At 40.8% G+C, this 27982-nt stretch overlaps 1 protein-coding gene across 2 annotated transcripts in view; it reads left to right on the top strand.

Annotated features, from left to right (window-relative positions):
- The window catches only part of PTCD2 (pentatricopeptide repeat domain 2), a gene marked incomplete at its 5' end in the record, with an annotated part of 28435 nt that extends 12004 nt beyond the window's left edge, over positions 1–16431 (top strand). For both annotated transcript variants that reach the window (XM_084233543.1, XM_084233544.1), the window contains 4 exons: positions 124–237; positions 2131–2205; positions 11935–12048; positions 16124–16431. In XM_084233543.1, coding sequence (XP_084089669.1) covers positions 124–237; positions 2131–2205; positions 11935–12048; positions 16124–16348 — 528 coding nt within the window. In that variant the 3' untranslated portion in view covers positions 16349–16431. The remainder of the gene's footprint in view (positions 1–123; positions 238–2130; positions 2206–11934; positions 12049–16123) is intronic.
- Positions 16432–27982: the final 11551 nt, after the last annotated feature.

The raw sequence follows: 27982 nt of genomic DNA, 5'->3' as shown, positions 1-27982 counted from the left end.
CCCCTCCCTGTGCCACCTCCCTACTCCTAGTGGCTACTGCCTCATTGCTGTTGTCTGTCCCCTCGCCCCCATATACACAAGTATTATGACACTTATTTACTGAGCAATCCTCTTTCATCCCAGAACAGCCCTGAGTCTTTTAAGATCTGTACTACATTAAGAGAAGAGGCTCTAATCAAAGAAGAAGTCCTCTCCAGAAGAGCATCCTGTTTTGCTGTGGCATTAGCTCTGAATCAGGTACGGCTTTGGGGGACACATAGGGAACTGGCAGTGGACAGGAAATTACTTCTTTTCTTTGTTCTTGCTTTTAGTTTATCTTTGTTCCTTACTGACTCTGTCATAAAGAAAAAGAGACCACTGCCGTTGGTGCCATGGCAACCTACATTGATACCTATGCCTCCAAAGAATGTTTTCATTTGTGGTTGACAACCTGACATGCATTGCTACGTACAAGGGGCTGGCCAAGATCCCGTGGAGAATCAGGGAAGCTGTATGCTGAGAGGAATTCCTCAAATAATTAAAATGAAAATTTCAGATAATCTGTTTACTATGTAATATTCTTTAGAAAATAACTTAGTTAACTCTCTCTAAAGCTGAATGCACTAAGGTGAATAGGACTTCTGGGTTATCCCATTGCAGAAATGGGTCTGTCATCTATTCTTACTTACACTCAAATAGCATTATTTGTAAGAGGTTTTAGGGGTCTTTTAGCCTGCCCCCTCAGTGAACAGATGGAAGCAGCGGAAAGCCAGGGAGGAGAGCAGACCTACCCGATGTCACACTTCAGAGAATGTTCTGGAGCTTATCCTCTTGAAGAGTCCCTCCCAAGGTAGCCTGCTCCAAGGTAGCACAAATAATAGCCAAGCCAGGCTTTTTACCCAACTAGTAAAATATGTCTGGAGAACTGTTTATCATTAATTACAGATGACAATGTCAGAATGATTCATTTCATGTACTGCTGAGAAAGTCACGGAAGGACAGGGAGTTAAGAAGATGCACAGTTACCAATTTTTGCCTTTACTTTCTAATACACACACATACACACACACATAGCATGCATATAAATATAGCATGCATATATGTGTGTGTGTGTGTGTGTATAGTACATATATGTCAATGTTGTAAATGTTAGATCGTGATTTTCATCTCTCACAGTAGCATGATAAAATGCCTTTCTTGGTCTTATTTAATGCTTTTGCCCTGACTTCAAGCATGACATTATTTGCTTATTTTGTTTTGCTGTGTTGTTTCTCTCTTTTTTCCCTCATAGTTTCTTTATACAGATCATCTGCTGGTCCTTTTTGATTACTCATTATTGAAAAACACGTTTCTCTTAAACCAGCCACTTGCAAAAGAGTCATGTCAGAGAGAGCCCAGAGCGATGTTGTCATGTTCTAGGCTAGCAGGGATTTTTTGTACTCAATGCAGAGTTTTGTCTGCACACGCATGTAGGCTTTATTTCTCCCTGGCCAATTGGAATAGACATGACAGTGGTTTGCTGTAGCACTGCTTCCTGCAAATATGGCTTGTCCTTGATTAACCTTACTTCTGCCACTAGAAGGATCTAGAAATTCCTCATTACTAGTCCTACCATCAGGTAAACAGGAATTGAGGTTTTTATACTTATAATTGTCTCCCTCACCTTTGAGAACTATTTTGTGGGCTCTTTCTGAGATGTGGAGCAGTGTTCTCTCACTGCTTTCTCCAGAACTACCCATGCTCCATGTCCAGTGTTTTTAGTAATGCTTCCAACTCTCTTGTGGCTTGAGATTTCTGCTGTGTTCTAATTATGTCAAAGGTGGGGTTTGCATTTCTGTTTCTCATTCTTGTTTTTGTTGTGTTAATTTGTTTTGTTTTAGGCCCATTCCAGAAAGGGAAATTCCCTCCTTATTCCTTCATATTAAATATTGGTTATTCATTTTAGTCAGGTTATTCAAAACATGTTGTAGTATGACACCATAGAAAACATTTTATACAATGTTCATTTTTGATTGCCAAAAAAACGTTTTTTCTTTGTAGATTTCAAAAGCCTGTGGTACTATAAACAGGAATATCCTGACCTCTTTAAATCATCTTTATGTAGCAAAGTAATGTTCATCTGATGAGGTATTATAATTTTGTTTCTTCTAGAACCAAGTTGCAAAAGCTGCATCCATTTTTTCTCAAATCCTGAAACCAGAAAGCATAATCTGCACTAATTTAAATGTAAGTGACTTCTTTATGGTTCAAAGTGAGACCTGAAATGTAATAGAATGATATCTGGATTTTTGGTCTGTGAACAATGCCTTTTGATCTCCAAAGGTCTTTGTTTAGCTTATTCTCTTATTGAGCTCTGTTGGATGTTACAGTGTACTGTGCTTCCGGGAGTTCATAAATAGCTGGGAAATGTAGACAGGCTCAGATATGAGATGCATCTAAATGCTGCAGATAGAACATGTGACTGCAGAGACTGTAGATGTAGAAAGAAGGGAGAGAATAAGATGTACTCTCGTCTCGTTACCGAAACCTGAGAGAAACCTGTATGCCAATTGCGTTCCATCCATGGCTCCTGACTTACGGAGTCAGTATTACCTGATGTGGCAAGTGCTGACATAAGCAATTTTCATTATTGGTTGCCTGCCAGGGCCCATCTGCCCTGTTGAGCTGGGAGTCACTACACCTTCCTGGAGCAGTGAAAATACTTTAAAAGGCTCTCCTTTCATTAGTGACATCATGGTCCCCTCTTGGTCACCCCCTATGAGGCCCTTCTTATATGCTAAGTACATTTGTGTTGTATCCTCCCTAATCACTCCTCCCCCCCCACCAAAAAAAGAAAGAAAAGCCTCTAAATTTCAAAAACAGAGTTTCTGAAATGCCAACGGGTCGAGATGAAGAAAGCATTGTCAGAAAAATAGAAATGTGTATACACTAGTGTGACATGAACTGGGATAATGGAGCACGGCCAGTGCAGTACTCTAGGACTGGGGAGTGAAGGGCAGGGCAGGACTGGCCAGCACCTTTGGGAGGAGACCATTGTTGAGCAGTGTTTTAAAGGAGGACTATGGGGCCAGAGGGATGGTGGTGGAAGGGCATTCTTTGTTGGGCAGTTCATTTTGCTGAGGGTTCTGTTTAAAGGAATGTTAATTGTAAACACCTCTTACTACTCTGTGTCCTTAGGCAAGTTGCTTAACATCTATGCACACCATTTCCTTTTTTCTGAAACAGTGATGTTGATAATATCATCCTTTCATTGGGAGAATTGAAAGGATAATTCATATAAAGTAGTTAACGTAGTACCTGGCATGTAATTAGTGTTCAGTTGATGTTTGCTAGTACTGGCCTATTTGTTTGAAGTGAAGTATATTAAGTAAAAAAGAATATTCATTGGTCCAAATTCCTAGAACCCAGTGAATAGGACTCAGGCCTAAGTCCCGGCTTTTAGGGCTTTCAGTTTGGCCTGTAGTGAATATCTTCAAATGTCATACCCAGACCAATGCCCAGATGGTAAACTTTAGAGAATAAGGTCTGCTAAGACATTTGAGGTTAGAACACTTTATATTTGACTTCATATTTATTTTTCAAAAATGTCTTTACATAAGAGAAAGATGAATATAAGGAGCCAGAAAGATGGAGACAGTGATAACAGAGAACCTGGGTGGGGAAAGTGATGAATTTGGAAGGAAAAATATCCAAAAGAAGATCTTATAGTTTGCAGCTTTCATGAGCCTGGGTGGGATGTCAGAGCTGTCAGTTAAGAACTGGTCTTTATAGGCCCTTGAAATTCTCGGGATACAAGGAACATACCTCAACATCATAAAGGCCATCTATGACAAGCCCACAGCCAATATCATTCTCAATGGTGAAAAGCTGAAAGCATTCCCATTAAGATCTGGAACAAGACAAGGATGTCCATTCTCACCACTGCTTTTCAACATAATACTGGAAGTCCTACCCAGAGCAATAAGACAAGAGAAAGACATACAAGGAATCCAAATAGGCAAGGAAGAAGTCAAACTATCACTATTTGTGGATGATATAATATACATAGAGAACCCCAAAAACTCCACAGAAAAACTAATTCAACTAATTAATCAGTTCAGTAAAGTGGCAAGATACAAAATCAACGAACAAAAATCAGTAGCCTTCCCATACACAAACAATATATCTGAAGAAGAAGAAATCAAGAAAACCATTCGTTTTATTATTGAAACAAAAAATCAAATACTTGGGAATAAACCTAACAAAAGAAGTAAAGGACCTATACAAAGAAAACTATAAAACACTGTTAAAAGAAATAGAAGTAGACACAAAGAAATGTAAAGACATCCCATGCTCATGGATCAGAAGAATTAACATTATCAAAATGGCCATCCTACCAAAAGCAATTTACAGATTCAATGCTATTCCAATTAAAATTTCAATGTCATTCTTCAAAGAAATAGAAAAAAATATTGATGAAATTCATATGGAGCCACCAAAAACCCCAAATTGCCAAAACCCTCCTGAAAAAAAAAAGAAGGGAATGGAGGCATCACTCTCCCAGATTTCAAACTATACTACAAAGCTATAATAATCAAAACTGTATGATATTGGAACCATAACAGACACATGGACCAATGGAACCAAATAGAAAACCCAGAAATAAACCCACAGATCTATGGTCAACTAATCTTTGACAAAGGAGCAAAGAACATACACTGGAGCAAAGAAAGTTTGTTCAATAAATGGTGCTGAGAAAACTGTGTTGCTACATGCAAAAGAATGAAGCTTGACTACTACCTCACACCATGCACAAAAACCAACTCAAAATGGATTAAAGAACTAGACATAAGACCTGAAACCATAAAATATATAGATGGAAATATAGGCAAAACACTACCTGACATGCACCTCAAAGACATCTTTACAGATGCATCACCCAAAGCAGTGATAGTGAAGGCAAAGATCAACAGCTGGGACTACATCAAATTAAAAAGTTTCTGCACAGCAAAAGAGACAATAACCAAAACAAAGAGAAACCCCACCGACTGGGAGAACATTTTTTGCCCCCAACACTAATGATAAAGGACTGATCACAAAAATCTACAAAGAGCTGATGAGACTCAACAAAAACAAAGATAATAATCCAGTCAAAAAATGGGCAGAAGACCTAAAAAGAAACTTCTCCGAAGAGGAAATACAAATGGCCACCAGGCATATGAAAAAATGTTCAACGTCACTTGCAATCAGGGAAATGCAAATCAAAACTACAATGAGATACCATCTTACAGCAGTGAGAATGGCACATATTAAAAAAACTAGCAACAGAAATGTTGGCGAGGATGTGGAGAGAAAGGAACTCTCCTGCACTGCTGGTGGGAGTGCAAACTGGTCCCACCACTATGGAAAGCTGTGTGGAGATTCCTCAACCTACTTAACATAGAGCTTCTATATGATCCAGCAATTCCACTTCTAGGTATTTACCCAAAGGACACAGAAACATTAATTCCAAAGAGCACCTGCACCCCTATGTTTATAGCAGCACTATTTACAATAGCTAAGCTTTGGAAACAACCCAAATGCCCAAAAATAGATGACTGGCTCAAGATGTGGTACATATACACAATGGAATATTATTCAGCATTCAAAAAAGATAAACACATGCAATTTTTAGCAACATGAATGGAGCTGGAAGGGATCATGCTCAGCGAAATAAGCCAGAAAGAAAAAGAAAAATACCGGATGGTCTCACTCATAACAGGAATCTAGAAAACCTAAATATGGACCAGGAAAAAGAATAACTATAAGAAAGAAAAAAAATCAAAATCAACAAACAACTATGAACCAGAGACACTTTTTTGGGGGGTAAAGAGGGATTGGGGTCAAAATTGGGGTTGCAATTGTATGGGGAATATAAAAATAAAGAAAAAAAGATTGGGAAAAAAAAAAAAGACCAGTATGAGAATTCTAAATAGACAACTTCATAAACTGGATGCTTGTCAAATGAGTAATTTTTTTCTTACTTGAGTAATTTTTTTCTTACTTCTAATGTTGAATTTTGTAATTGTTTTCTTCCCTCTAATTGCTGTTTGACTAGTAGAATAAAAGCTACAAAATATATGAACAATCAACTAAACAAAAAAGAATTGGTCTTTATAAACCTGATAATCGATCTGATATGAACTGATGAACCCACACAAAGGGAAGAAAAAGGACCCAGAAATGAGTTTACAAGACATTCATGGTGAGGCAGGAGAAGCATAAGATAGAAGAAATAGCACCAGTTGCAGAATTCCAAGAGGGCTGAAGCCCTGCCTGTCACAGCCTGCCCCAAGACTGCACCCAGTAGAAATCATGGGTTGGAGCAGGGGGTCAGCCTGAAAAGCTCACAACCTAAAACAGGACTGGGAGGTCAAGGTGGCAAAGGGTCAGAGTCCGAAAGTTCAAGTTACTGAAGCCAGTAATACTGTAAGACAGATAGACCAGGAAGCCCGCTGTGCCAGCAGATGCCAGCTGCTTTTTATCTTCTCTGCTTCCTGTCAGACATGGACAGCTCTGGTTTCCAAGTACAAGCAAATTCTGAGAGAGCAGGCCCGCATGTGGACAGAAGCCGACCTGCTGGGATTGCAAGTGGTAGTGTCAGGCAGGAAAGAAATACAAGAGAGCATGGTGAGAGGAGTGTTATGTGGATCATGAGTAGCTTTTCCTAGAGTCGAAGTTAGGCTTTGGGGAACAATAAGGATTGCTGGTGAAAAATTGAAAAGGGAGATGGGCAGGGTTTTAATTAATTGAACTTAAGTACCATGTTAGGTACTTTATATCCATTATCCGTTGGTTCATTTTTTTAAATACTATCAGAACAGTATTTCTCCATGTTATCAGTGTGGAAGATAAAGATTCAAAGGCTAAGTAAATTGGGCCTCCCCTGGTGGCGCAGGTGGTTGAGCACCTCACTGTGAAGCTGTCCTCAGTCTCTTCAGCGCCGGTTTGATCCCGGCCGGCCGGTGAGGGTCTCACATGGCGCAGCAGACCTCTCCTGTCTTGCCCACTGCTCCCCTCAGCAGTGTGTTTCGTCAGTCTGCCTGTTCTGTTCCCCGCTCTGTCTCTGGTGAATCCTCTCACCCTCTTGCGCATCTGTCCTGTACCCTGGTTCTTGTATAAATAAATAAATAAATCTTTAAAAAAAAAAGGCTAAGTAAATTACCTAAGTTCTTACAGCTAATCAGTACATTGGCTCAATCAGATCTGACTATAAAGCGTAGGGTTTCCTGGTCAATCCAGACAAATGAGAAAAGGATGTGTCTATCTTACCTACGATTGGGATTAGCTGCTCTTCCTGAATAATGAAAAGAATAGAAGGCAGGCTGTCAAAAATGAATGCCATTGTGCACAGATTCCACATCCTCAAACTTAGATTCCTCATCTATTTCAATCCTTGGCTGTTTTTCATGACTGTTAGGTGAGTCTGGTATTGACAGTTGTGGTTGTTTTTTTTTTTAAAGATTTATTTTTTATGCATACAAGAGCTGGGGTGCAGGCCAGAGATGTGGGGGGGTGGTGAGAGGATTCACCAGACACAGTGGGGGGCAGAACAGCCAGATCTACTGACATACACAGCTGAGGGGCGCAGTGGGCGAGGTAGGAGAGTTCTGCTGCGCCCTGTGGGTCACCCCCGTGGCCGGGGATCGAACTCATGCTGCAGTGGCTGTGGATAGCTTCATAGTGCTGCATCTTAACACCTTGCGCCTCCAGGGAGGCCCATGGTTTTTTGTTTTTTGTTTTTTTGTTTTTTTTTTTTTTTTTTTCAATGAGAAAGTGCTTTGGTGGAAATAAAACAGGAGCCTTCTGAGAGACAAGCTGCACACTGACAGTAGCAGGAGAAATCCGGGGCATCAGGCGCTGCGCCCGTTGTCACTGCTAGGAGGGAAAGGCAGCCGCTAAATACGATGGTATAGGCATGTTTCAGGCCAGCACTATACAGGGAGCCTCAAATAAAATATCCTGTCCGTGAATTGGGTCACAGAATTATCTGTTGTCAGGAAAATTAAAGATAGTTTTCTTGTTTAAAAATTCACTGTCAGGAAATTCTTCCAAATGTCCAATTTCAATTTCTCATATTTCAATAGAAGCCTTTTTCATCATCCTTAGGAACGATGAAAAGAAATGATTGCCATTCTCAGGTTTAATAACCTTTCAGGGTCTGGGTCTCTGTTATTAGAACAGGTTTTTTAAAAATTGCTTTAATGGGCCCTAGCTTCTCAAAGACTGAGTCATCTACTTGGAATCCTTAAGGGCCATTTGTTAATTATTAAGAAATGGAAACCTGACAAATGAGCTGAGTAGAGAATCTGTACTCTCAGAAAAAAATGAAAATCATTTTTTCCTGATCTACTTTAAATATTAATGCCTTATACTAAAATCTTTTTCTGCTGCCAAATTGAATTTGAACTTACCTAATTTCCCCTGCTCAACCTAATTTTCTTTTCATCGAAATTGCTCTTGCTGCCAATATGACCCAGAAGGCCTGATATTCCATTTTCCCAGCTAATACTTGCTACATTGCATACTGCATTGATTTAGCAGATGATCTCATCAAGGCACGTGCATGTTGACTCTGCCCTTTTGGTCTGAATTCAAACCCATCTAAAGAACTATAGCCCCTTCTTTAGCAATGCTGCTCAGTATTAAAGGATGGGATTTCCACTTCCTTATTTGTCTGAAAGTAGCAGAGATGATCACAGGGTAACTTTCCACTGATTCTATTTTAATTCTGATCATTTCTCTAAAAATCTGGCAGTCTCCAAATGGTGTCCTATTTTGAAATCAAATTACCTTGCAGGAGAATTGACAAGTGGTTAGTTTTGCTGCTTTTATTATTTACGTGTTAACACACGTAAATAGATGACTATTTAAAGTCCCTGTCTGTAATCACTAAAGTCACACTCAAGTTCTGATTCATGCTAGGAAGACTTTGGACTGCACAAGTAGGAAAGGAAACGGAACTTATTTCTCATATACCCATTTGTGACAGAATGTTGCCTATGTCTATAATTTAAGAATTGTATTTGGTTGGAAACAATGTAGATCTCAAAAAACAAAACAAAACAAAACAAAAATCACCCCAAGAATCTATATAAATTAGGAGGGCTTATTTTTCTTCTGTGTAGGTCTGGTGTGACATCCATGATATCACAGAGACTGGTTTCATTCTGTAATTCCATACCATCATAAGCCTGTGACTTCCATCCATTGCATCTCTTCCAGCAAGAAGTAGATAAAATAAAGGACAAAAAAAGTGGTTCCTTTTTAAGGCTGCTTTTCTGAACATCTCACCCAACAATGCATACTTTCATATTATAGGCCAGAATTTAATCTCATGGCCTCGTCTAGAAAGAAACTTGAGAAATACAGTGTTTGGATTCTGTATAGGACAGTATCAATTAAAGTTAGGGAGTTCTGTTATCAGTAAAATGGGGGTAGGGAAGAGAATGAATAATGATTAGAAAGTTAGCAATCTTATACTATACTATGATATTCTTCAAATACAGCAAACTTGCAAAGAAATATGAAATTTCTGCATGTTTAAGACTTCTGTTCCTTTTCTTATTCAGAGACATCCAGTGACTTTCCTAAGGTCTCAGAAAGTCAGAGTAGTAAGAAGTACATGTTTTTTTTTTTGTATAGTTCTTCTTATCAAAATTCCCCTGCTCCTTGCTAATTCAATTTTCCTAGCCCTTTGTTTGAAATCTGTAAGATTAAAGCAATGTGCTGTACCCTGATTTAGCTTTCCTTAGCTGCGCTCTGAGACTTCGATTTGAAACAAGCTCCTACCTTTAAATTTTTTCTTTGCCTTTCATCAGTAATTGCCTCATCTGTATTTCCTTTCAGTATATTTCAAATATTGAACCATACTCTTGAAATCCTTCCTGAATCAGAGTTGGTAGAGACAGGAAGAGAAATTGGAAAAATTTATGATGAAAAGTTGAACTTTTCCAGGAGCACACCATGAATAGTGGAGCCTTAGAAAGTTCTTCCTTGAAAATTTCTAGGGAAACTCTCATTGTTGAGGGTCTACTCAGTACTAGTCTCAGAGTTGTAACATTCAATAAGGCAGACTTGCCCTTGTCCTCAATAGAACAGACCATTGCCAACCAAACCAGGGATGGTTTTTATTAACAAGAGTGTTATGAACTATTAAGAGTTCTCTGATTCTTATTATTGCCAACTCTATCTTGTTTTACCTATTTCCAAGCTAATGTGTTAGCCTGCCCATTTCATAGATGCTGTTAGAGCTCGCAAGACAATGAGAGGTGAAGGACAGATTAGTGCTCACAGCAGTAGCAGTAGCCAGAGTATTAGCATTTTTGTATCGAGTTTCTTGAACCTAGTTCCCATGGCATGATGTAAAAAGGTCTACATGCACGGGAATTAAAAGAGAGGAATCTTGAACTTGGGGTACCAAATTCTCTTGCAGTGAACAGTAAGCATGTCTTCTCTTTGTATACTGCATCTATCCTCCTGGGCTGTCAGTTATACAAACATCCTTGAAAGGAGAGTCTGGAATAAAAGTAGTCAGTGCTTCTGTTTGAATGTGAGAAACCCAAAGAGGGGTGTGTCCCAACAAAGTATGTGCCTGTGATTTTGCCTGTGCTTTGAAACACTGGGACCTTGGATTGGGCCTTTGAATTTATGTACTTGGGATCATTTTCAGGACCAAAGATAACCCCTCGTTCTGATCAACTGCTCAACAAACAAAAATTGTTACAAAATGAACCACTAAGAGAACTTAGCTAGCCTGGTTTAAAAGGAATGTCACTTCTACAAAAACTACCTAAGAATCAAGAGCCTTAAAATGTTTATACCCATTGACTTAGTGTTTTGCTTCTGGGAATCAAGTCTAAGGAATCAACAGATTTTTCAAAATGTATGTGCATTTGTCAATATAATAAAGCATGCTGTTGTTTTATTTGGTGTATTATTTTATTTGTATGATAGATTACTCATGCATTCATCATTAAAAATAAGGTTTTCTTTTCTAAAATGTCCTAATTCTATGAAAATGTGTTCATGTATGATAATTAACAAAAATCAGGATCATTTGAAGGGGGATAAACACATGTAGAAGGTAATACATGAAATTACAAACAATGGTTAACATTACTTGGTAAATTCTGAATTCTCATTTTCTTTAAATTTTTCCATATTTTTAAAATTGTACCAGTGAACATTGGTTATAAAGAGGATGGGGGAATGTGTTCCTTTTCCTGTGTGAATTGTTTCTGAATGATGGAAAGTTACTAGTGGCATCATTTTGAAAGTCAAGTATGGTACCCAATTTTGAAACTTCCTTAATAGCTCACTATGAATAGGAGTGCCTTATTAGAACTTTAGCCAGCTTCTACTTTATACCTGCAGCAACCTACATGCCTGTAATTTTCTAACTTAAATGAATAACTGAATGGGTAAAGGTAAAGGTATCATTTGCTCCAGAGTCAATCTTAGGAGACCATGTGCCATGTCCTCTGAAACTAGTAAAAACTGATAGTACTGTTTATTAAGTACTACTTCCTTTGTGCTGAAATTTTATTTAGTGTTTACTGTAACTCAAAATGTGGAATGAAACGTGTTTTTCTCATTTTACAAATGAAATTGAAGAGATATTAAGTGTCTGGCTAGAGTTTCAAAGCTGGTCACCACTGGTGCCAGGACTCCAGCCCAAGTATACACACTTCAAGATCCAGGTTCTCCCCATTTCTACCCATAAGCAAGTTTTAAAGTTGTGGCATTTTGATTAACTATTGGAAGGCAAATTTTGGCTGATGGATAGACAGACATTAAAGCATTTTTTTGAACTTGCATAAACACATATGTTAGGGAAGTGCATAAAAGCAGAGCAGATGCCTATACATATAGAATAACAGGGCACGTTTCTCCATGTTGAATACTTGTCCTTGCTTGTTTCTTCTTTCTGTTTAGCTTATGATCTATATCAAATCAAATATGTTGAAAGACCTGATAGATATACTGAAAGAAGCTACAGAAGGAAATTTATCAAGATTTGTGAAAAAACATGAGTTCTCAGAAGAAGTGGTGAGTATGTGATTGCTAGAGAAATCACTTAAAGATGAAAGGGCGCTCTTTAAAATGTCCACTTGATTTTGTAATTCTGTAGCCCACCTCCTTAAGGAGACTGTCAAATAGAAAGGAGTTGTCTTTCTGTTGTTCCTCTTCTAAGACTCCCATGCATGGATGCAAAAATTGTTTTCTTCCAATGGCATATATCCTCTGAAATTCGGGCAGAGCTTTTCCCTTTACATTGTTCTTTTCTCCACACTGTTTTCATAGGTCCCCATACTCTTTTTCTTCTTTTCCTTGAACCTTCAGATACCTTCTCCCTACTCCTTCCTCTCAGTTGGTAACCTTGCATCCTGTTTCTCAGAAAAAGAGAAGCAGTCAGAACTATGGTCACTTCAGCAACCTGTTGCTTTTCTTCCTGTCTGCTCAGCCTTCCCTCCAGAAGTCATGGCAACTGTGCCCACCTCTCTACAGTCAGCTCCCCAGTCGTGCCCTGAAACTCATCCCTTCTGATCCTCTTCAATGCATCTGGGGATCAACAATGTTCCCTGCCCTGTGGATCATCCCCATTGGCAAGCAATAGACTGTAGCTTCTTTCATCTTTAAAAAACAAAATCTCCCTTTCCTTAAACAGATGAGAGACATAATAAGTGTTTAGGTAGAAATACTCAGCCTCATAAAGTTGGTTCCTCCCAAGTAATGTGGTCATGTAATATGATCCCAAGAAAAATGCCATTTGGTTTTTGTTGGTTTATTTTTTTTTTTCCTGTGAAGTTTAGTAGGAACTGCGCAGCCTAGCAAAAATAGCTAGAAAACCCTATGAAAGAACAGTAAGAGGTGCAGGACCTGTCAGATACTAAACTATATAAAAAATTCTATATTTAAATTGTGGTTTTAACTCCCAAATAGACCACCTAGTGGGACCATTGAAATTTTATTGTAAAATTAAGAAAGCCAAATTAAATGTAGAGAAAGAATTCCTTAAAATATAAAAACAAAATGAAATAAATGAACCCATGTATCACATTGATGTCTCAATAAGCCCACAAAGAGGAGTTGTTGCAAGTCCTTTAAAATTTAATAATTTGTCCATCACTAGTAGCATGAAACCTAAGGGGAAAAGAACTAAAAAGAAATGGTAATTGTTGGCAGTGATCATACTGTTAGTGATGTTGCCGTTATTGCCATTTTGCGTATCAAAGGGGTTGGTCCTGCCTCCCTGCTTTTCTCCCTCCCCTTGCCTTTGAGTGCTGGGCCTGAGTGGTATCTGAGGTGGCAAATAGAGGGCAGGTGGCTGCTTTCTCACCCCCCACTCACTGTTGAATCCCCAGCCCTGGCCGATACTCTCACTTCCACCTGATAAAGGGGAATTGTCAGAAAACTAACTAGACATGAAATTTAATCAATCATTATCCTTTCATCAGACCAGAAAGAATAGAATCATCAATAGAAATCATCAATAGCTTCTTTCTATTGAGGTCTTAGCTTTTTGTAGATTGTGACCAACCCATACCGTTCTGGAGTAAGTTTAGAAAAGTAGAGCAGTTGTCAAAGTGCACAATCGTGAGTTCATGCACTAACCATGCAGCTTCAGTTTCCCCAACATCTTGGATGTTGACAGTCACTCCTCAGTCCTTGTCTATCACCACGTTACCCCAGCGACATGACGAAAGCAGCTAGACAAAGCTCACTTTGAAAAACACTGATCATTTTTATTTGACTTTTTGGGTTGTTTTTTTTTTTTCCTCCTAAGCCTGTAAGGCTGATGTACTGATAACAGTGAAAAAACTTGCCCTCCAGTTCAGTGTATTCCCCTGGTCCTTGTGTATTCCCTCAGAAAGTGGCTTGTTGAGAAATAAATTGATTCATATAACCTCCAGGGCTCTTGAGCTAGTTCTAAAGGTGTGTTTATGAGATTGCGTGTTGAGTCTTTGATTATAAAACTGCAGTTTACAAATGTTGTATTTAGTGTTTATATCAGTAGTTATTAAAAATGTACCATGTGTGGAGAAAAGACTATAAACTATCATAGGTGCTGTTTTACCACCAGAGGAGTGTTGAAGAGAATTGTTGATTTCCTGCAGTACTGTGACTGAAGCCTTTCAAACATCAGCTGTTTTTTCATTGATTTCTTTTCTAAAACAATTAAGAAATGCAGTGTACTCTTTTCTGCTCAAATTGCAGAATGGTTCTAGTGACACTGCTCTGCACTGGTTCTGCTGTTCTTGAGTGATGTGACCATGGTGTAGACTACACAATCAGATCAGAGTTACCGCAGCATGGAGTATTCCCTTTGCTTCTTTGGGAAGTCTCGTGCTGCACATTGTGTCACTGTACCTTGAAGATGAGGACCAGACATACTTTTCTTTATAAGAAGTGTTTCAACTTAATCTGATGGTTCAGTCAGAAGCCCTTATTTGAAAGGAAGGCAGGCAGGGAGCATATAGAATCATGATCTGTCTAGAAGATGACCGAAGGATCTGTTAGGAACCTTGATCACAATTACATTTTATCAAGAAATGCTGTTAGGATTAAACTAAGTAAGGTATTGATTTTGTTCAGAAAGTAGCATCACATTCTAATTTTGAGCTTACCCATTTTTGTAGAATTAAGTAAGCACCATTCTTCTACCTATGACTCTAGTATTTGTACCTCTGTTCTAGACCTCCCCTCCCTGTCCTATACTTGTATATCCAACAACCTTTTTGGTTTTTTTTTGTTTTTTTTTTTTAAATAATAAATTTTATTTTTATATTCCCCATACAATTGCAGCCCCCCCATTCTGACCCCAATCCCTCCCCTCCCGCCCCCCACCCCCCAAAAAGTGTCTCTGGTTCATAGTTTTTTGTTGATTTTGATTTTCACTTTCTTATAGTTATTCATTTTCCTGGTCCCTTATTTAAGTTTTCTAGATTCCTGCTATGAGTGAGACCATCCGGTATTTTTCTTTTTCTTTTTGGCTTATTTCGCTGAGCATGATCCCTTCCAGCGCCATCCATGTTGCTGCAAATTGCATGTGTTTATCTTTTTTGAATGCTGAGTAATATTCCATTGTGTATATGTACCACATCTTCTTGATCCAGTCATCTATTTTTGGGCATTTGGGTTGTTTCCAAAGCTTAGCTATTGTAAACAGTGCTGCTATAAACATAGGGGTGCAGGTGCTCTTTGGAATTGATGTTTCTGTGTCCTTTGGGTAAATACCTAGGAGTGGAATTGCTGGATCATATGGAAGCTCTATGATTAGTAGGTCCAGAAATCTCCACACAGCTCTCCCCAACAACCTTTTTGAACCTGTCCTCTTAGACATTTCATAGGCATCTCAATCATGTCAGGACAGAATTCATGATTTTACCCTACGAGTCTGGTTACCATCTTCCCTTGCTCAGTGAACGATACCACCCATTGCCCAGTTGCTAAAGCCAAAATTGGGAAGATCTCTTTGACTCCTTCCTGTCTTTCACCTCTTCAACAATAAATCCTTTCAGTTTAACCTTGAAAGTAGACCTCACATACCTCTACTTCTCCATCTTTTGATACATTTCCCAATATAAACCATCATCCTCTCTCATTTGGGCTATGATGGTATCCTCCAGTCAGCCCACAGATCATTGTCCTCTAATTCTCAAAACAACTTTTAAACCTAAACAGATCGTGTCCCAATTTAGACTCTCAAAAGACTTTTAGAATGATTTCCAAAACACTTTGTCACGGACTGTAAAGCTCTATGTGATTTGGCCATGCCTTACTCTAATGAACTGAGACAATCTTGCTTCTGTTGCTCTTTGACCTCTCTCTCTCTAGTATGTTTCACTGGATAATATGCACCATTGGAACCCCCCTTTTGTGAGATATAGGTAACCTCCCTTTTACAAGATAGGCAGGTAATGATTTTGAAGTACTAATTATGAATTTTGTGTGTAGCTTATGAATCCCTGATAGTCCGTCATCCCTCCAAGGGCCCTGGCTTTCACCATGTTAGGTGTGCACTATACCCTTTTGCACATCTGTGTCTGTGCTTGGAGGGTAGGAAGAACAAGGAAGGAATCTTGCAGAGATATTATGATCTGCTCCTATTTTTTTTTTTCAGCTCTCCAAAGTGAGGGAAAAAGTGAAGGATGTGCCTGACCTTGTGGCCAGATTTGATGAGATCCTTGGGAAACTGTATATAAATGGCCAGGTCACCACTTACTCTTTGGATGCTCTGCTCTGCCACACCCCCAGGAACAGGAGCTCCCACTTGGTGCAATTAAACAAGAGGACAATCAGCCGCCGGACCTTCCAGCCACTCAACCGGTCCCTGTGGGCTGAGTAACCCTATCCTACTGAGATGGGGTAGGCCTGCTTCTAGAGAGTTAACCAGCTTCCTGGGAAACCAGGCACCATACTCCAGTGGACACTATACTAAATAACACCCGGTCTCCTCCTTAAATTTCCGAGTTCATGGAGTGCTGGCATAAGACTTGAGACGTTTATATGTTGTGTCCCACTGTGAAGGTCTAGAGAAAAAGCAAGCGGGAAACTCAGCTCCCCCAGAAAGGAGCATTTCTTCTGTGCAAATAGCCAGGATCCCGAAAGAAATGTGGTCATGTCCTCCAGTGCAGTTTCCAGTACCAGAGTGGAAGCCATTAAGCACTGGTGGGAAGGAGTTTCACTAGAAGTGGTCAACTTTAAAATCCAGAGGATAGTTACTTGCCGCAAGTTACTTTTGCTGAATTTGGGAGCTCTGAAACCAGAAAACAACCCAGGATTTTCTCACTGTCATCATTTATCTGTAACCCGAAATGAGATACTTGAGTCCTCATTTTTCCGTCTGTAAAATAATAGTTCCTATGTGAATGTCTGTATTGATTGGAAATTTTCATTGAAGGTTCAGTAGGGTTAAATTTTCTCAAATATAAGAGCAATAAAAACGTTCCTGAAAAAACTTGAGGTTATATTTTATTTATTTAGCAATACAAACAAAACCAGAATTTAGCTCTCAGAACTGTTAAATACCTGAGTTTAAGTGATTACTGCTTTGGTCATGGGCAAATGAGACCAATAAAAACCACATTATGCTCTCTGCATTGTTAAGTTTTCTATGTGGGTCCTAAATAGTTCTTCTCATTTGTCAATGATTTTCTCTATTCTTTCTTAGGACATTTTCTTTTTCTGTAAAAATAAATGTGCCACAAGAACAGGTCATAAGAGCTGATCCATCACTTGATGGTTTGAGCCAGAGCCCTGGTGAGCTTCTCCTCTGCTCCTTGTGTTCAAAGAAAATCCACAGTGATCCCTACTCTCTTGTACCTCCTGGAGGCTTCAGTTATGTTCAGGCCTCTCAGCCAGCTTCCTAGAGTACTTCAAAAACTAAGGCTGACTTCATTGTTATTCTGAGGCAAGAACTGTTCATAGAATCAGAAATTCTGAGTCTCAGGGTCTCTTAATTTAACAACCTCATCTTTCAGATCCAGAAAATGACATCCAAATGGCACAGCTTGTGTGAGGTAGAGCTGAGATGAAAATCCAGATTCTTCATCTTGTACTCTTCTCCTTCTACCACATTATAGCTCTTCACAGAAGGAAAAGGAAACTTTGGTGAAAGAATACTAAAGACTCCCACAGCTTATGGGTGGCCTGGATTTGCCTCAATTTACTCATTTGTTAATGGGGATAATACCTACCTGGGAGGCTTGCTGTGAGAATGAATGAGGTAGTAAGTGTGCAGCAGGCAGAGCGTGCCAGGCACAAAGCACATGCTATGTGAACGATAACTACTGTTATTGCTGCTAGTTGAAGAATTATATAAACAAATGACTTCTTCCTCCTGCTCAGAAATGTTAGGAGCTGCTTCTGTTTATGCTCTATAAAATATTAGCTCCATTTTAAGAAAATTCTCTCTGCCTTCATGACTCGAATTGTATCTTGTGTGTGTCTGGTGTTTGCAAAAGCAAAAAAAAAAAAGTATTTGAACTTCTCTACCTTCAAAGTCTTAGGGAATAATAGGGCACACTTCCTGTCCCCCAACATTCACAAAGCATTCAAATGCTATTACACCCTGGGTGAATGTGACCCCGGTGTTAGGGAGCAACCTTTCATTAGCAAAAGAGAAAAAAGAATTTTGTGAGCAATAACTAGCAGCATTGACCTTTCCAAGCCCTGTTTCTCTGAGCAGCAGGCAACTGTGCCTTGCTGGCTGCAAAGCTGGGCTCTGCCACCTGCTCCAGGGGCTCACCCAGGGGCAACTAAGTGGAGATGGAACTGTGTGTGTAGCACCTGTCTCCCCCAGATAGCTGTTTCTCAAGGCTAAAAACAACTACACAAGACGCATAATCAATATAGATAGTGTAGTGCATCTCAGGGTTTAAAATTCAGTAATTGCTTTCAAAAATGGTGTTTCTTTGCCATTGATGATTTGCCTAAAGCATTTTACTCGTTCTGTCCATGAGAATATTTGATAGGACAAAACATCTTATCCCCAACTCTGTTACGTGTCCTGTCAGTTGCTTTCACTTATTGTAAATTTTGCTCTGGTCCAAAACTCAGCATGGTGGTAGAGCACAGTATGACAGAGAGATGAATGGATATGCCTCATTACTTAGCTGATAGCAGGATTGTATTCTGGTTGCCTATTGCTGTGTCAAAGACACTTCAGAACTCAGTGGCTTAACACTATATCCATCATTTCATTCTTTCTCATTGTCCTAGGATTTCACACACAGTTCTTACTGAGGGTCTCTTAGTTATAGTCAGGTGATGGCTGGGACTGAACTTGCCTCAAAAACTTCCTCACAATAATTCTGTGAGTTGGTGCTGGTACTTCAGCTGGGCCCTCCTCATCTCCACGTGGCTTCCTCCTGGCTTTATTGCCAACCACGAGGGAATGAGTGTCCCAAGACGACCAGTCAGAGCTATTGTCACCTTTTAGGACCTAATGTCAGAAGTCACATAACTTCTACTCAGCCGCAGACCCATCCAGATCTGGAAAAGACCACACCTCCCACCTTCTCTGGTAGGAATGTCAAAGATTGACGGACGTGTTTTAAACGACCACAGATAGGTTTTATCCAGCAAGCTCTTTAAACTCTCCTTTTTCTTTGCTACTTCCCTAATTAAGGCCACCATCATGAATCATCCATCTCTCAGCTATCCTCTACGCTGTAGCCAGGGTGAGGCTTCCAAGACAAATTTGTCATCTTCCCTGTTGAAAACTTCCTGAGGGCTCCACTGAATAGAGTCAGACTAGAATGGTTTCCAAGGTCCTTTATAGCCTGACTCAGGACTGCCCATCCAGCCCCATCGCAACTCCACACCTCTTCTCCCCTCTACTCATGGTTCAGGTATAACTTTTTATCTGGAAGACTTTTCAGTCCCACCTTCCCCCTCCAGTCAGGTGAGGCAAGCCACCTATGTGCCCTGTACCTATCAACATACCTGTACTATCTTTGCCTATTTTCTATTCTTCATTAGAGTTATATAGGTATCTTGTCTGTCTTGCTCTCCCACCTAAAATGCCTGAACTATCCATTATTTTCTGCCCATTTTTCAAGGGCCAACTCATACCAGCTCTTCCATGAGGCATTCTTTAATTGTCACACTGTAGGGTAAGCTAAAAAAGTATCAGGCTTTTCTGCCTTCCCACCATTAGGATAGACGAGGGAACCCTGTGGTCCTGAATGCATGCCTGATGGCAGGCACCTGAAGTGGGTACACCTGGGCTGAGAGACTGAGTTTATAAGGGCGGCTTCATGGGGACGCCAGCAGAAGCCAAGAACGAATGGAAGCCGAGAGAATGCCAGAGAGCCCAGATAGAGCGAGGATTTGCTGGGCACTGGGAGGACTGCCAGCCTCCCGGCCCCCCGGCCCCCCAGCACTCCAGCACCCCTGCCTGCCATATGCCTGGTGAATCTAAATAGAAGACCTGCAAAAGCCACTGAGGACTCTGACTCCTCCTTTACCCGGTCTGCTGGATCAGAAAACCTGCACTGTGTCCTTCCTGCCCCGACACACACCCATAAGGATTTTCCCTTCAATCAGCAAATCTATATTGAGCATCTAAAAAGGATAAACACTGAAAGTCTCTTGAGATGCCACAGGGAAAAGACAGGTAAGACCCCTTTCCAAAGCAGAATATTTTAACCTGCCATGTTGAACTTAAAGACATTTTGAACTAATCATTTGCCTTTTGCTTCTGTTGATAGTGCTCTGCAGAGTGACAAAAATCCTATGGGAGAGTAGACGCGGTCATGAAAGACCAATTCTGGGCAAATTTAGCCAACAGTTTCATTGAAGATGAGTCAAATTTTGAACTAATTCATAATGAATATTACTGGAAAATTATAATGGCGAGGTCAAGATTTATCTACTACAATTCAGGTAGAAAAAGTTGCAGATCTCTCTAGTTCTTTGCAAGTGAACAAAATTTTTTTATGAATGCTGGTCTTATTGAGACTTGAAAAAGAGGTTTATAGAAGACTTGATCATACTTAAAGGTTATTTTAGGCTTTGATTTCTTTTTGACAAAAGTTTGCTCTCTCTGGCTATCTTCCTCTTACCCTTTTTCATAGTCAAGAGGACAGTTAAGTGTAGGTCCTCACACTTGAGTATCAGAGCCACCTGGAGAATTCGTTCAAACTCAGATTGCTGGGTCCATCTCTAGAATTTCTGATTCCTAAGACCTGGGACCCAATAATTTGAATTTCTAATAAATTCTCAAGTGCTGGTCTGAGGACTACACTTTAAACCACTGTTGTAAAAGGAGGCTTGTGTTTCTCCCTAGCACTGCTGGCTTGGGATTCAGAACCATTCTACGGGTCCTCTCACCTCTGTTGTGAGGAAGAAGGAAGAGCAGCAAAGTGTGGGCTTGTCCCTGGACCCCTGAGCAAGTATCTGCTGAGTTGGCATATATCCCAGCAGACCTTTTAGGGGTTCGTGCCAGCACTTACTATACCTCTGTCTTTTGCTTTTATTCATGAGGACCCTCACTAAGGTTGACCCAGCCCAGGTCCTCGCTGAATTCAATAAATCAGGAGTTCCAGGACATTTTGATTTAAGATCAATGATCTTAGTATCGTAGATCTTAGTATCAAAGATCTTAATATTTTCAAACATGTATATCTGAAATCCATGCGAACCAAGGAAGGCAACATATGGCAAAACAGCACAGAGCTTGACAAAAATAACCCAAGCTTCAAATTTGTAACATTCTACCTTCAAATTGGACTTGGGTAAATGAAACTCAGTAGACAAAAAAAGCCATTTACAAAATCACAATGGCAAAAGCCATGGTCAGTAAAATTTGAACTGCGAATACATGTAGGGAAACAAATCATTGTGAATTGATCCCGATGGAAATCTTTTAGAAAAGTAAATTAAAAGATTTTTAAAGTAAATGGTTCAACTGTATGACATAGAAAACGGATCAAGGAATTAAGTTGGCTTCAGTGGCCTCACCCTTTAAAATTCTTCTGAGTAAAGACCAGTTGATACTGGTATAATTCGGACTAAAATATTCCTTATTCATTCACATGGACTCAAAACAAAAGGCATTTAGAAATGCCCTCTTCTCACAGAGCTTCCTTTCTACAAGAGGAAAAGACATTAGCTGGGTAACCGGCAAATGACCACATGATTGCAATTGGAACAAGTGCTAAGTCCAGGGCGACAGATGCTCAAATCACCATGTGGCATATGTGACAGTGACATCTGTGACAGTGGCACACTTTAAGTGTTTCACAGCTGTCTCCTAAGCTAGCTGCGCTTTCTACTCCAGTTGTACATGTTACAGAGCGAAGACCCAGAGAGGTGGAACTGCCGGTAAGGGGCCTGAATTGACTAACGTGTTAACATAGGAACCAGAGCTCCTCTTCCACTTTCAATTCCATGGGGCTCCCCCTCCTCCAGTATTTATAAGCACTCTGCTAATCTGAGAGAGAAGTGAGGGGTTGGGGGCACCAGGACTGCTAATGAAAGGATTAAAACACTGCTGAACCGCACACCTCCCCACTCTCGCCTAGAGCTGTTGACCCTCCTTCCATGAGCTGTGGCCTCCAGGGCAGCATTATCACAGGGATTGAACGTGAGGGTGGGTAATGAAGGCCCACAGAGGGGGAAAAAGAAACAACCCCAAACTCGGCTGCTAATCACGGCTGGCAGCTGAAAACACTCCAAAGCTGGCTGACTCAGAGCAAAGGCCTAGTTTAATCAGGCTCTGAGGGGGAATGTACCAGGAGCCTCTGAGTTCAGCCGGGTGGGTCACCGCAGACCTGCCTGGGAAATGCATTGCTGAGTAATGTTCACATACCTCATCTTCCCTGATTCTTCTTTCCCACCTGAAGTGAGGCCAAGCTGCTCACCCAGAAGAGCCAACTGCCCCCCTGTCACTTAATCCCCCAAATCTCTCACTCCCAGACTATGAGATCATCCTGTTGAATGACAGTATCACAAAGGAAGGCATAACCCTTCCTAGTAACTGCTCTAAAACTATGATATTCCTGGCAATGAAGCGGTAGAAACTCCTGGTATATCCCCCTGCACCCCAGGGGGACACATGTAACCATGAAGGTATGAGAGAATTAAAGTGATCTTCAGTTTTAGTTTCAAACACCAAAGCCTTTGTTTCTCTCTGTAAGGAGTGGACAAAATGTCATTTCCAGTTTAGATGAGCATACTCCTTTCTTTGACACAGGTCACAAGGAATTTCTTTGCTCAGGTAACAAGGCATTTAACAGCAGGGCTTTGTATGCTAGGGTTTGTGAAAGAAATTAAAGAGAAAAACAGCTAGCAAGGAGCATCTGTCAGGCCCTCTGCAAAGAACTTTGTATCTCATTTAATCTTCAGGAAGCCCTACTAGATATTATTACCTCATTTCATAGATGAAGAAACTGAAGAGGTTTATCTTCAGAGAGGTCAATTTACTTGTCCATGGATGTGATACCAGGGATTGGGGGAGTCTAGGGTACTGATGTCAGGGTTCATGTTTTTAACTCAGTCTCTGGATGTTGCTGGCCTTAAAGGTAGCCGTGTGAGTGTGTGTATGTGTGCATTTTTCAGGAGAGGTTGTCTGGTTGTCAGCACTATTGCTACAACAGAATATCAAAGGGGCCTCTGAGCAAAAAAAAATATATGTGTGTGTAACATGTTACATGTTATAAATGCATGCATGAATGCACATATACATTTGTGTGTGTTTGGACTTTTTGGGTTTTTGTTTTTTTTTCAGTAATCCCTGGCCAGCTTCACGCTTTGTGTTTTTTCATTCATATACAACAGCAGAACTTAAAGTAGACAGCAGAGGGCGCTCAGAGTCACTGTTTTTGAAAGAGACTTTCGCATCTTCTGTTGCTATAATTCACAGGAAACAGTTCCATAGTGCAGGCTAGATAGGAATGGCAGCCATAGGTAGACCTTAGGAGAAATAAATTGCCTTCGGGTGGATTAAGAATCGTCCATTATTGAAAGGATGTTTTGAGAATAGAGAAAACAGCGAGGCCAATCCTCTGCAGGTAGGACAGCACACAGGAGTGTGGGTACATGCTGATGTTTCATGAGAACATATCCAATTCAACTCCTTATTCAAGAAAATAGCATTTGTCTCCCTTAAGAAAAAGTATCCTTCTAAATTAAGAAGGAAGAAATCCTACAGTGAGCTAGTTGCCTTCATTTACTGAAATCACATTGGTGTGTGATGGTGAAGTGAAAAGAATTAGGCCCTTAATGATTTCTGTTGTCTTTCTACCAGTCTCAGATTCCTCAAATGATAACAACCTGACTACCTCTTCTTGTATCATCAGGAAGGTACTTGCTCTTGGAATTTTCTCCATTAACTAAGATTTATTGAATCAGATGTTGGTGTCTTGATGTATTTATCACTGTCCCTTTTAGGAATAGGTAGGGCCAAGACCAAGTTTTCATTATCACACGCCTGTGAGCTGCATGGGCACTTCAGAGAATAATCATTATCAGCGGTACGGGGTTGGGATTCTGAGAAGGGCATCCCTGACAGACCCCCCCCCCCCCCCCCCGCCAGAGAAGGATGGTGGCAGGGACCCTTCTTTGCAGCACAGGATGACTTGCTCATGAGTATTCCATAGATAACTCCTGTGAGTCACCAAAAGTACCTGCAGGAGATGCTGCAACTGGACAGCCTGCAACAACTGATGGAAGTTAAAAAGGCAAATCGTTAATTTCTCTAAATGTGCCCTGTTGAGTTGGTAGGGCTTGGGCACGCCCCTTCAGGGACACGGGTACTGAAAAAAAAGCTTGGGGGGAATTCTATAGCAAATGCTATCCCCCATGTGTTTTCTGTGATTTATCTCACATATAACCCAAACACCTGCTGAAGCAACTAGGCATCTGGAGTTGAGTGCCCGCTGTTTCTCTTTACCTGTAATTGCAGGTTTTTCATCACATGCGGATATTGGAGGTGGGGGGGAGGGGTCACCTGAATGTAATGTTCTACTGCACTGCCCAGGTGGAGGTCAAGCTGCTAGGACATACTACCTACATCTCAAGGAAAGCATCAGTATGACGGTCACTCAAGCAGGAACTGTCTCGACAGCGTGGAGACCAGAGCAGCGAAGCAGAGAACTAACTGGTATGGATGGCAGTTCTGAACTGCTAATGTTCTTGCCTTCTTACCTCCTAGAGTCAAAATTTTGAACTTAGTAGCCTAAGGATCTGGCCCCAAAGTACACACTTTTCATATGGACTATTTGGATCTGTTTTCTAAATCTTTTTTTCTCCTTCAAGTCTTCTCAATTCTGGACCTCCCCTGGTGGCGCAGGTGGTTGAGCGCCATGCTGTGAAGCTGTCTACAGCCTGAAGTGCCGGTTCAATCCTCGCCAGCCGGCGAGGGTCCCACATGGTGCGGCAGACCTCTCCTGTCTCTCCCGCTGCTCCCCTCAGCAGTGTGTTTCGTCAGTCTGCCTGTTCTGTTCCCCACTCTGTCTCTGGTGAATCCTCTCACCCTCCCATGCATCTGGCCTATACCCCGGTTATTCTATAAAATAAATACATCTTTAAAAACACAAAAAAAACCAAATCCTCTCAATTCCACATTTCACCTCACAAGTGTTGACATGACTTTATAAGTTATTTCACTGTGTTGTAATTATGTTATATGCAAACCCATGGAGGAAACAAAGATACCCAGCTCACTAAGTCCAGACAGAAATCTCCTAACTCCATTTTGAAGCTTCAGAGAAATAGATAAAGGGAGTCTCGGTGTCCCTGAACTAGTCCTGGCCAGCAATCTGCACTGGCGGACACTGAGTACAATTTTGCCTTCTGTTCATATTTCAGTAAAGCAATGCCTTATATATTTTTTCCTCCTTTAAATCTACTTCCTCTTTTTCCTTTCTCTGTTCTTCTATTTTGTGTCTTTATTTTGTTAGCGCTTCTCCCTTCGTAAAAAATATTTTCGGTCCCTTTTTTTGGGTTCTTTGGTGACGGAGTTTGGCTTCCTGTGTCCTCGTTCTTTCACTCACTGACTCAGAGTGGAGGCTGCTTTACTGGAACTTAGGAGAAGCCAGAGGCTTACTTTCAGTCCCGCTTTCCCTCTAACATAGAACTCTTATTGCAACAGAGAACACCTGGATAAGTAGAGTTGGGAAAGCAAACAACAAGCTAAAGGCATTTTCTTTACCAGCTGCTGTTAGGGGATATTCTGTAGAAAGGTAGCAGGTCACTTGCTCCCCAGATATCTTCCCTGCCAGTATCTTGCACAGCTTATTCAGTCTTTGACATAAGTCAAGACCCTCAAAGTAAGGTAGTGGCAAGATTAACAAACTAAAACTGCTTTTTACCGCAAACCAACATAGAATTCAACTTCTCCAGTGTTCAACAGAGAACATTTAGCAAGTATCCATTTTTGCATGGAAAATAGGATAGATTGAAAATAATGAAATGTGCAAGTTTGACATTTCCAGAGATGATAGTCGGACACCTAACAAATTTGAACTTAAGATCTAGTCTGAAAGCCCAACTCTAGGGCTAGATCTCTCATTCTCTATTATACCTTGGAAGATTTTTTTTAAGATTTATTTATGATTACAAGAACTGGGGTACAGGCCAGAGGTATGGGGAGAGGGTGAGAGGATCCACCAGAGACAGAGCGGTGAACAGAACAGGCAGATAGACCAAAGTACACTTGCTGAGGGGAGTAGCAGGCGAGTCAGGAGAGGTCTGCTGCACCATGTGAGAAGCTCCCTGGCTGGGGCTCGAACTCGTGCTGCAGAGGCTGCAGACAGCTTCACAGCGCTGTGCTCAACCTCTTGTGCCACCAGGGAGGCCCCCTTGGAAGATTTATCATCACAAAAGTAATAATATAATTCCATCACTTCCATGTTTATTGTTTTAAGCTGAGGCAACCAAATAGTGCTCATCCATAACCATGAGAGGACTGCTAATTTTTTAAGTTGATCCCATTTTCCCATTTTCAGAAATTGATCAATGAATGCAGCAATTTGGTCAGACCTCTGACTATGTGGTGTCAAAGATAGCATGCATGTGAGATTATGGAAGATTGTACGCCTAGTGAAGTCAACTATGGGGAGAGAAAGAACCACGATACCTATTATGACTCAGTTGACAACACTTTTAGGTAAAATCCACACTGTTTGGAAAGCACTGCTTCATCCCTGATGTCAGAACCTCCAAAAGCACATAAAAAAGTACAAGATGCCAGTCCATGATGAGCTCGTCTAGGGTAATTTTGGATGCCCTGGTGATAATGATGAGATGTTGTCATTTTTTTCACCTTGTCCATCAGACTTCCTGTCCAAAAGAATATGTGGCACAGCAGATTGAGCACAGTGCTGTGAGTCTGTCCATAGCCTCCACGTCGCCAGTTTGATTCCTGGCAGGCCAGGGAGATTCCCACATGGCATGGCAGACCCCTCCTGTCTTGCCCGCTGCTTCCCTCAGCAGTGTATTTCAGTCAGTTGGCCTGTTCTGCTCCCCACTCTGTCTCTGGTGAATTCTCTCACCCTCCCACGCCTCCAGCCTGTACCCCAGCTCTTGTATAAATAAATCTATAAATCAATCAATCAATCAATAAATAAGGCCAGCTAAAAGTTGTGAGTCCACAATTGGATTTGTTCCAATCAGATCCACAGAGCCACACCAGGCTTCTAAGGAAATGTTGCCATTGATGGTGTCAGCAGCGTAGAAGTTTGTTTCCCATTCTTTTCAGTCACTGGGCTAGCATGGTTCAGATTTTGAGAAATTTAACCTGCATGCAAATATGTGACCAGCTTTCCTGGCAACCTGTCATTCAACAAAGAATAGGAAATGAAAACCATCATTATCACCACAAGGTTCCTTTTACACAAGTTTCCATAACTTAGAGAGGTACCTTTGCTGCTTACTCCCTCTCCTGTTTTCCTCATCTGTACTGCTTTGTATCACCTCAAGATGAAGGAGAAGGGGAACTGCTTGTCCAGGTGGTGAAAGTTCTCAGGAAAGAACTGAGGCTCCTTTTAAGGGTACCCCTAAGATTTGACACCCTCTCATTTGCCCCTAAACACTGAGCCCAGAAACCACTGCACTAATTACAATCATTTGCATACTGAATATATCAAAGTCCCAGAAAGTCTCAAGGAGACCAATTTGATACAAATTTATTACAGTAACCTCAGCAGCCCCTAAGATCTAGGACCATGGTGTAATGCACTTCTGTGCAAATTTGTACCCCAACTAAGGACACTTGGCAGAGGTGCTATATGAAAGCAAAAATCCTAAGCTGCTTTCTACTATAGGGAACCCTTTTCCTAATTCACCCAAACCTATTGTGTGAACAAGTGGGGGCTGTGGGGAGTCACCCTGATGCCTTCTGCTTGATGGTAAAAATTCAGAACATGCTATTTCCTTTCTCAAAATGAGTTCAAGTTTGCCCTGTCACACTGAGAATCAACTCCTAAGTCCACAAGGTAACTGTGGCCCCAATGATGTCAGCAACCTCATACAC

Source organism: Talpa europaea (assembly GCF_964194135.1).
Source record: "Talpa europaea genome assembly, chromosome: 5".
NCBI classification, from domain to species: domain Eukaryota; kingdom Metazoa; phylum Chordata; class Mammalia; order Eulipotyphla; family Talpidae; genus Talpa; species Talpa europaea.
The sequence above is the reverse complement of the archived record's forward strand: the minus strand, read 5'-3'. Positions and strand labels throughout refer to the sequence as shown.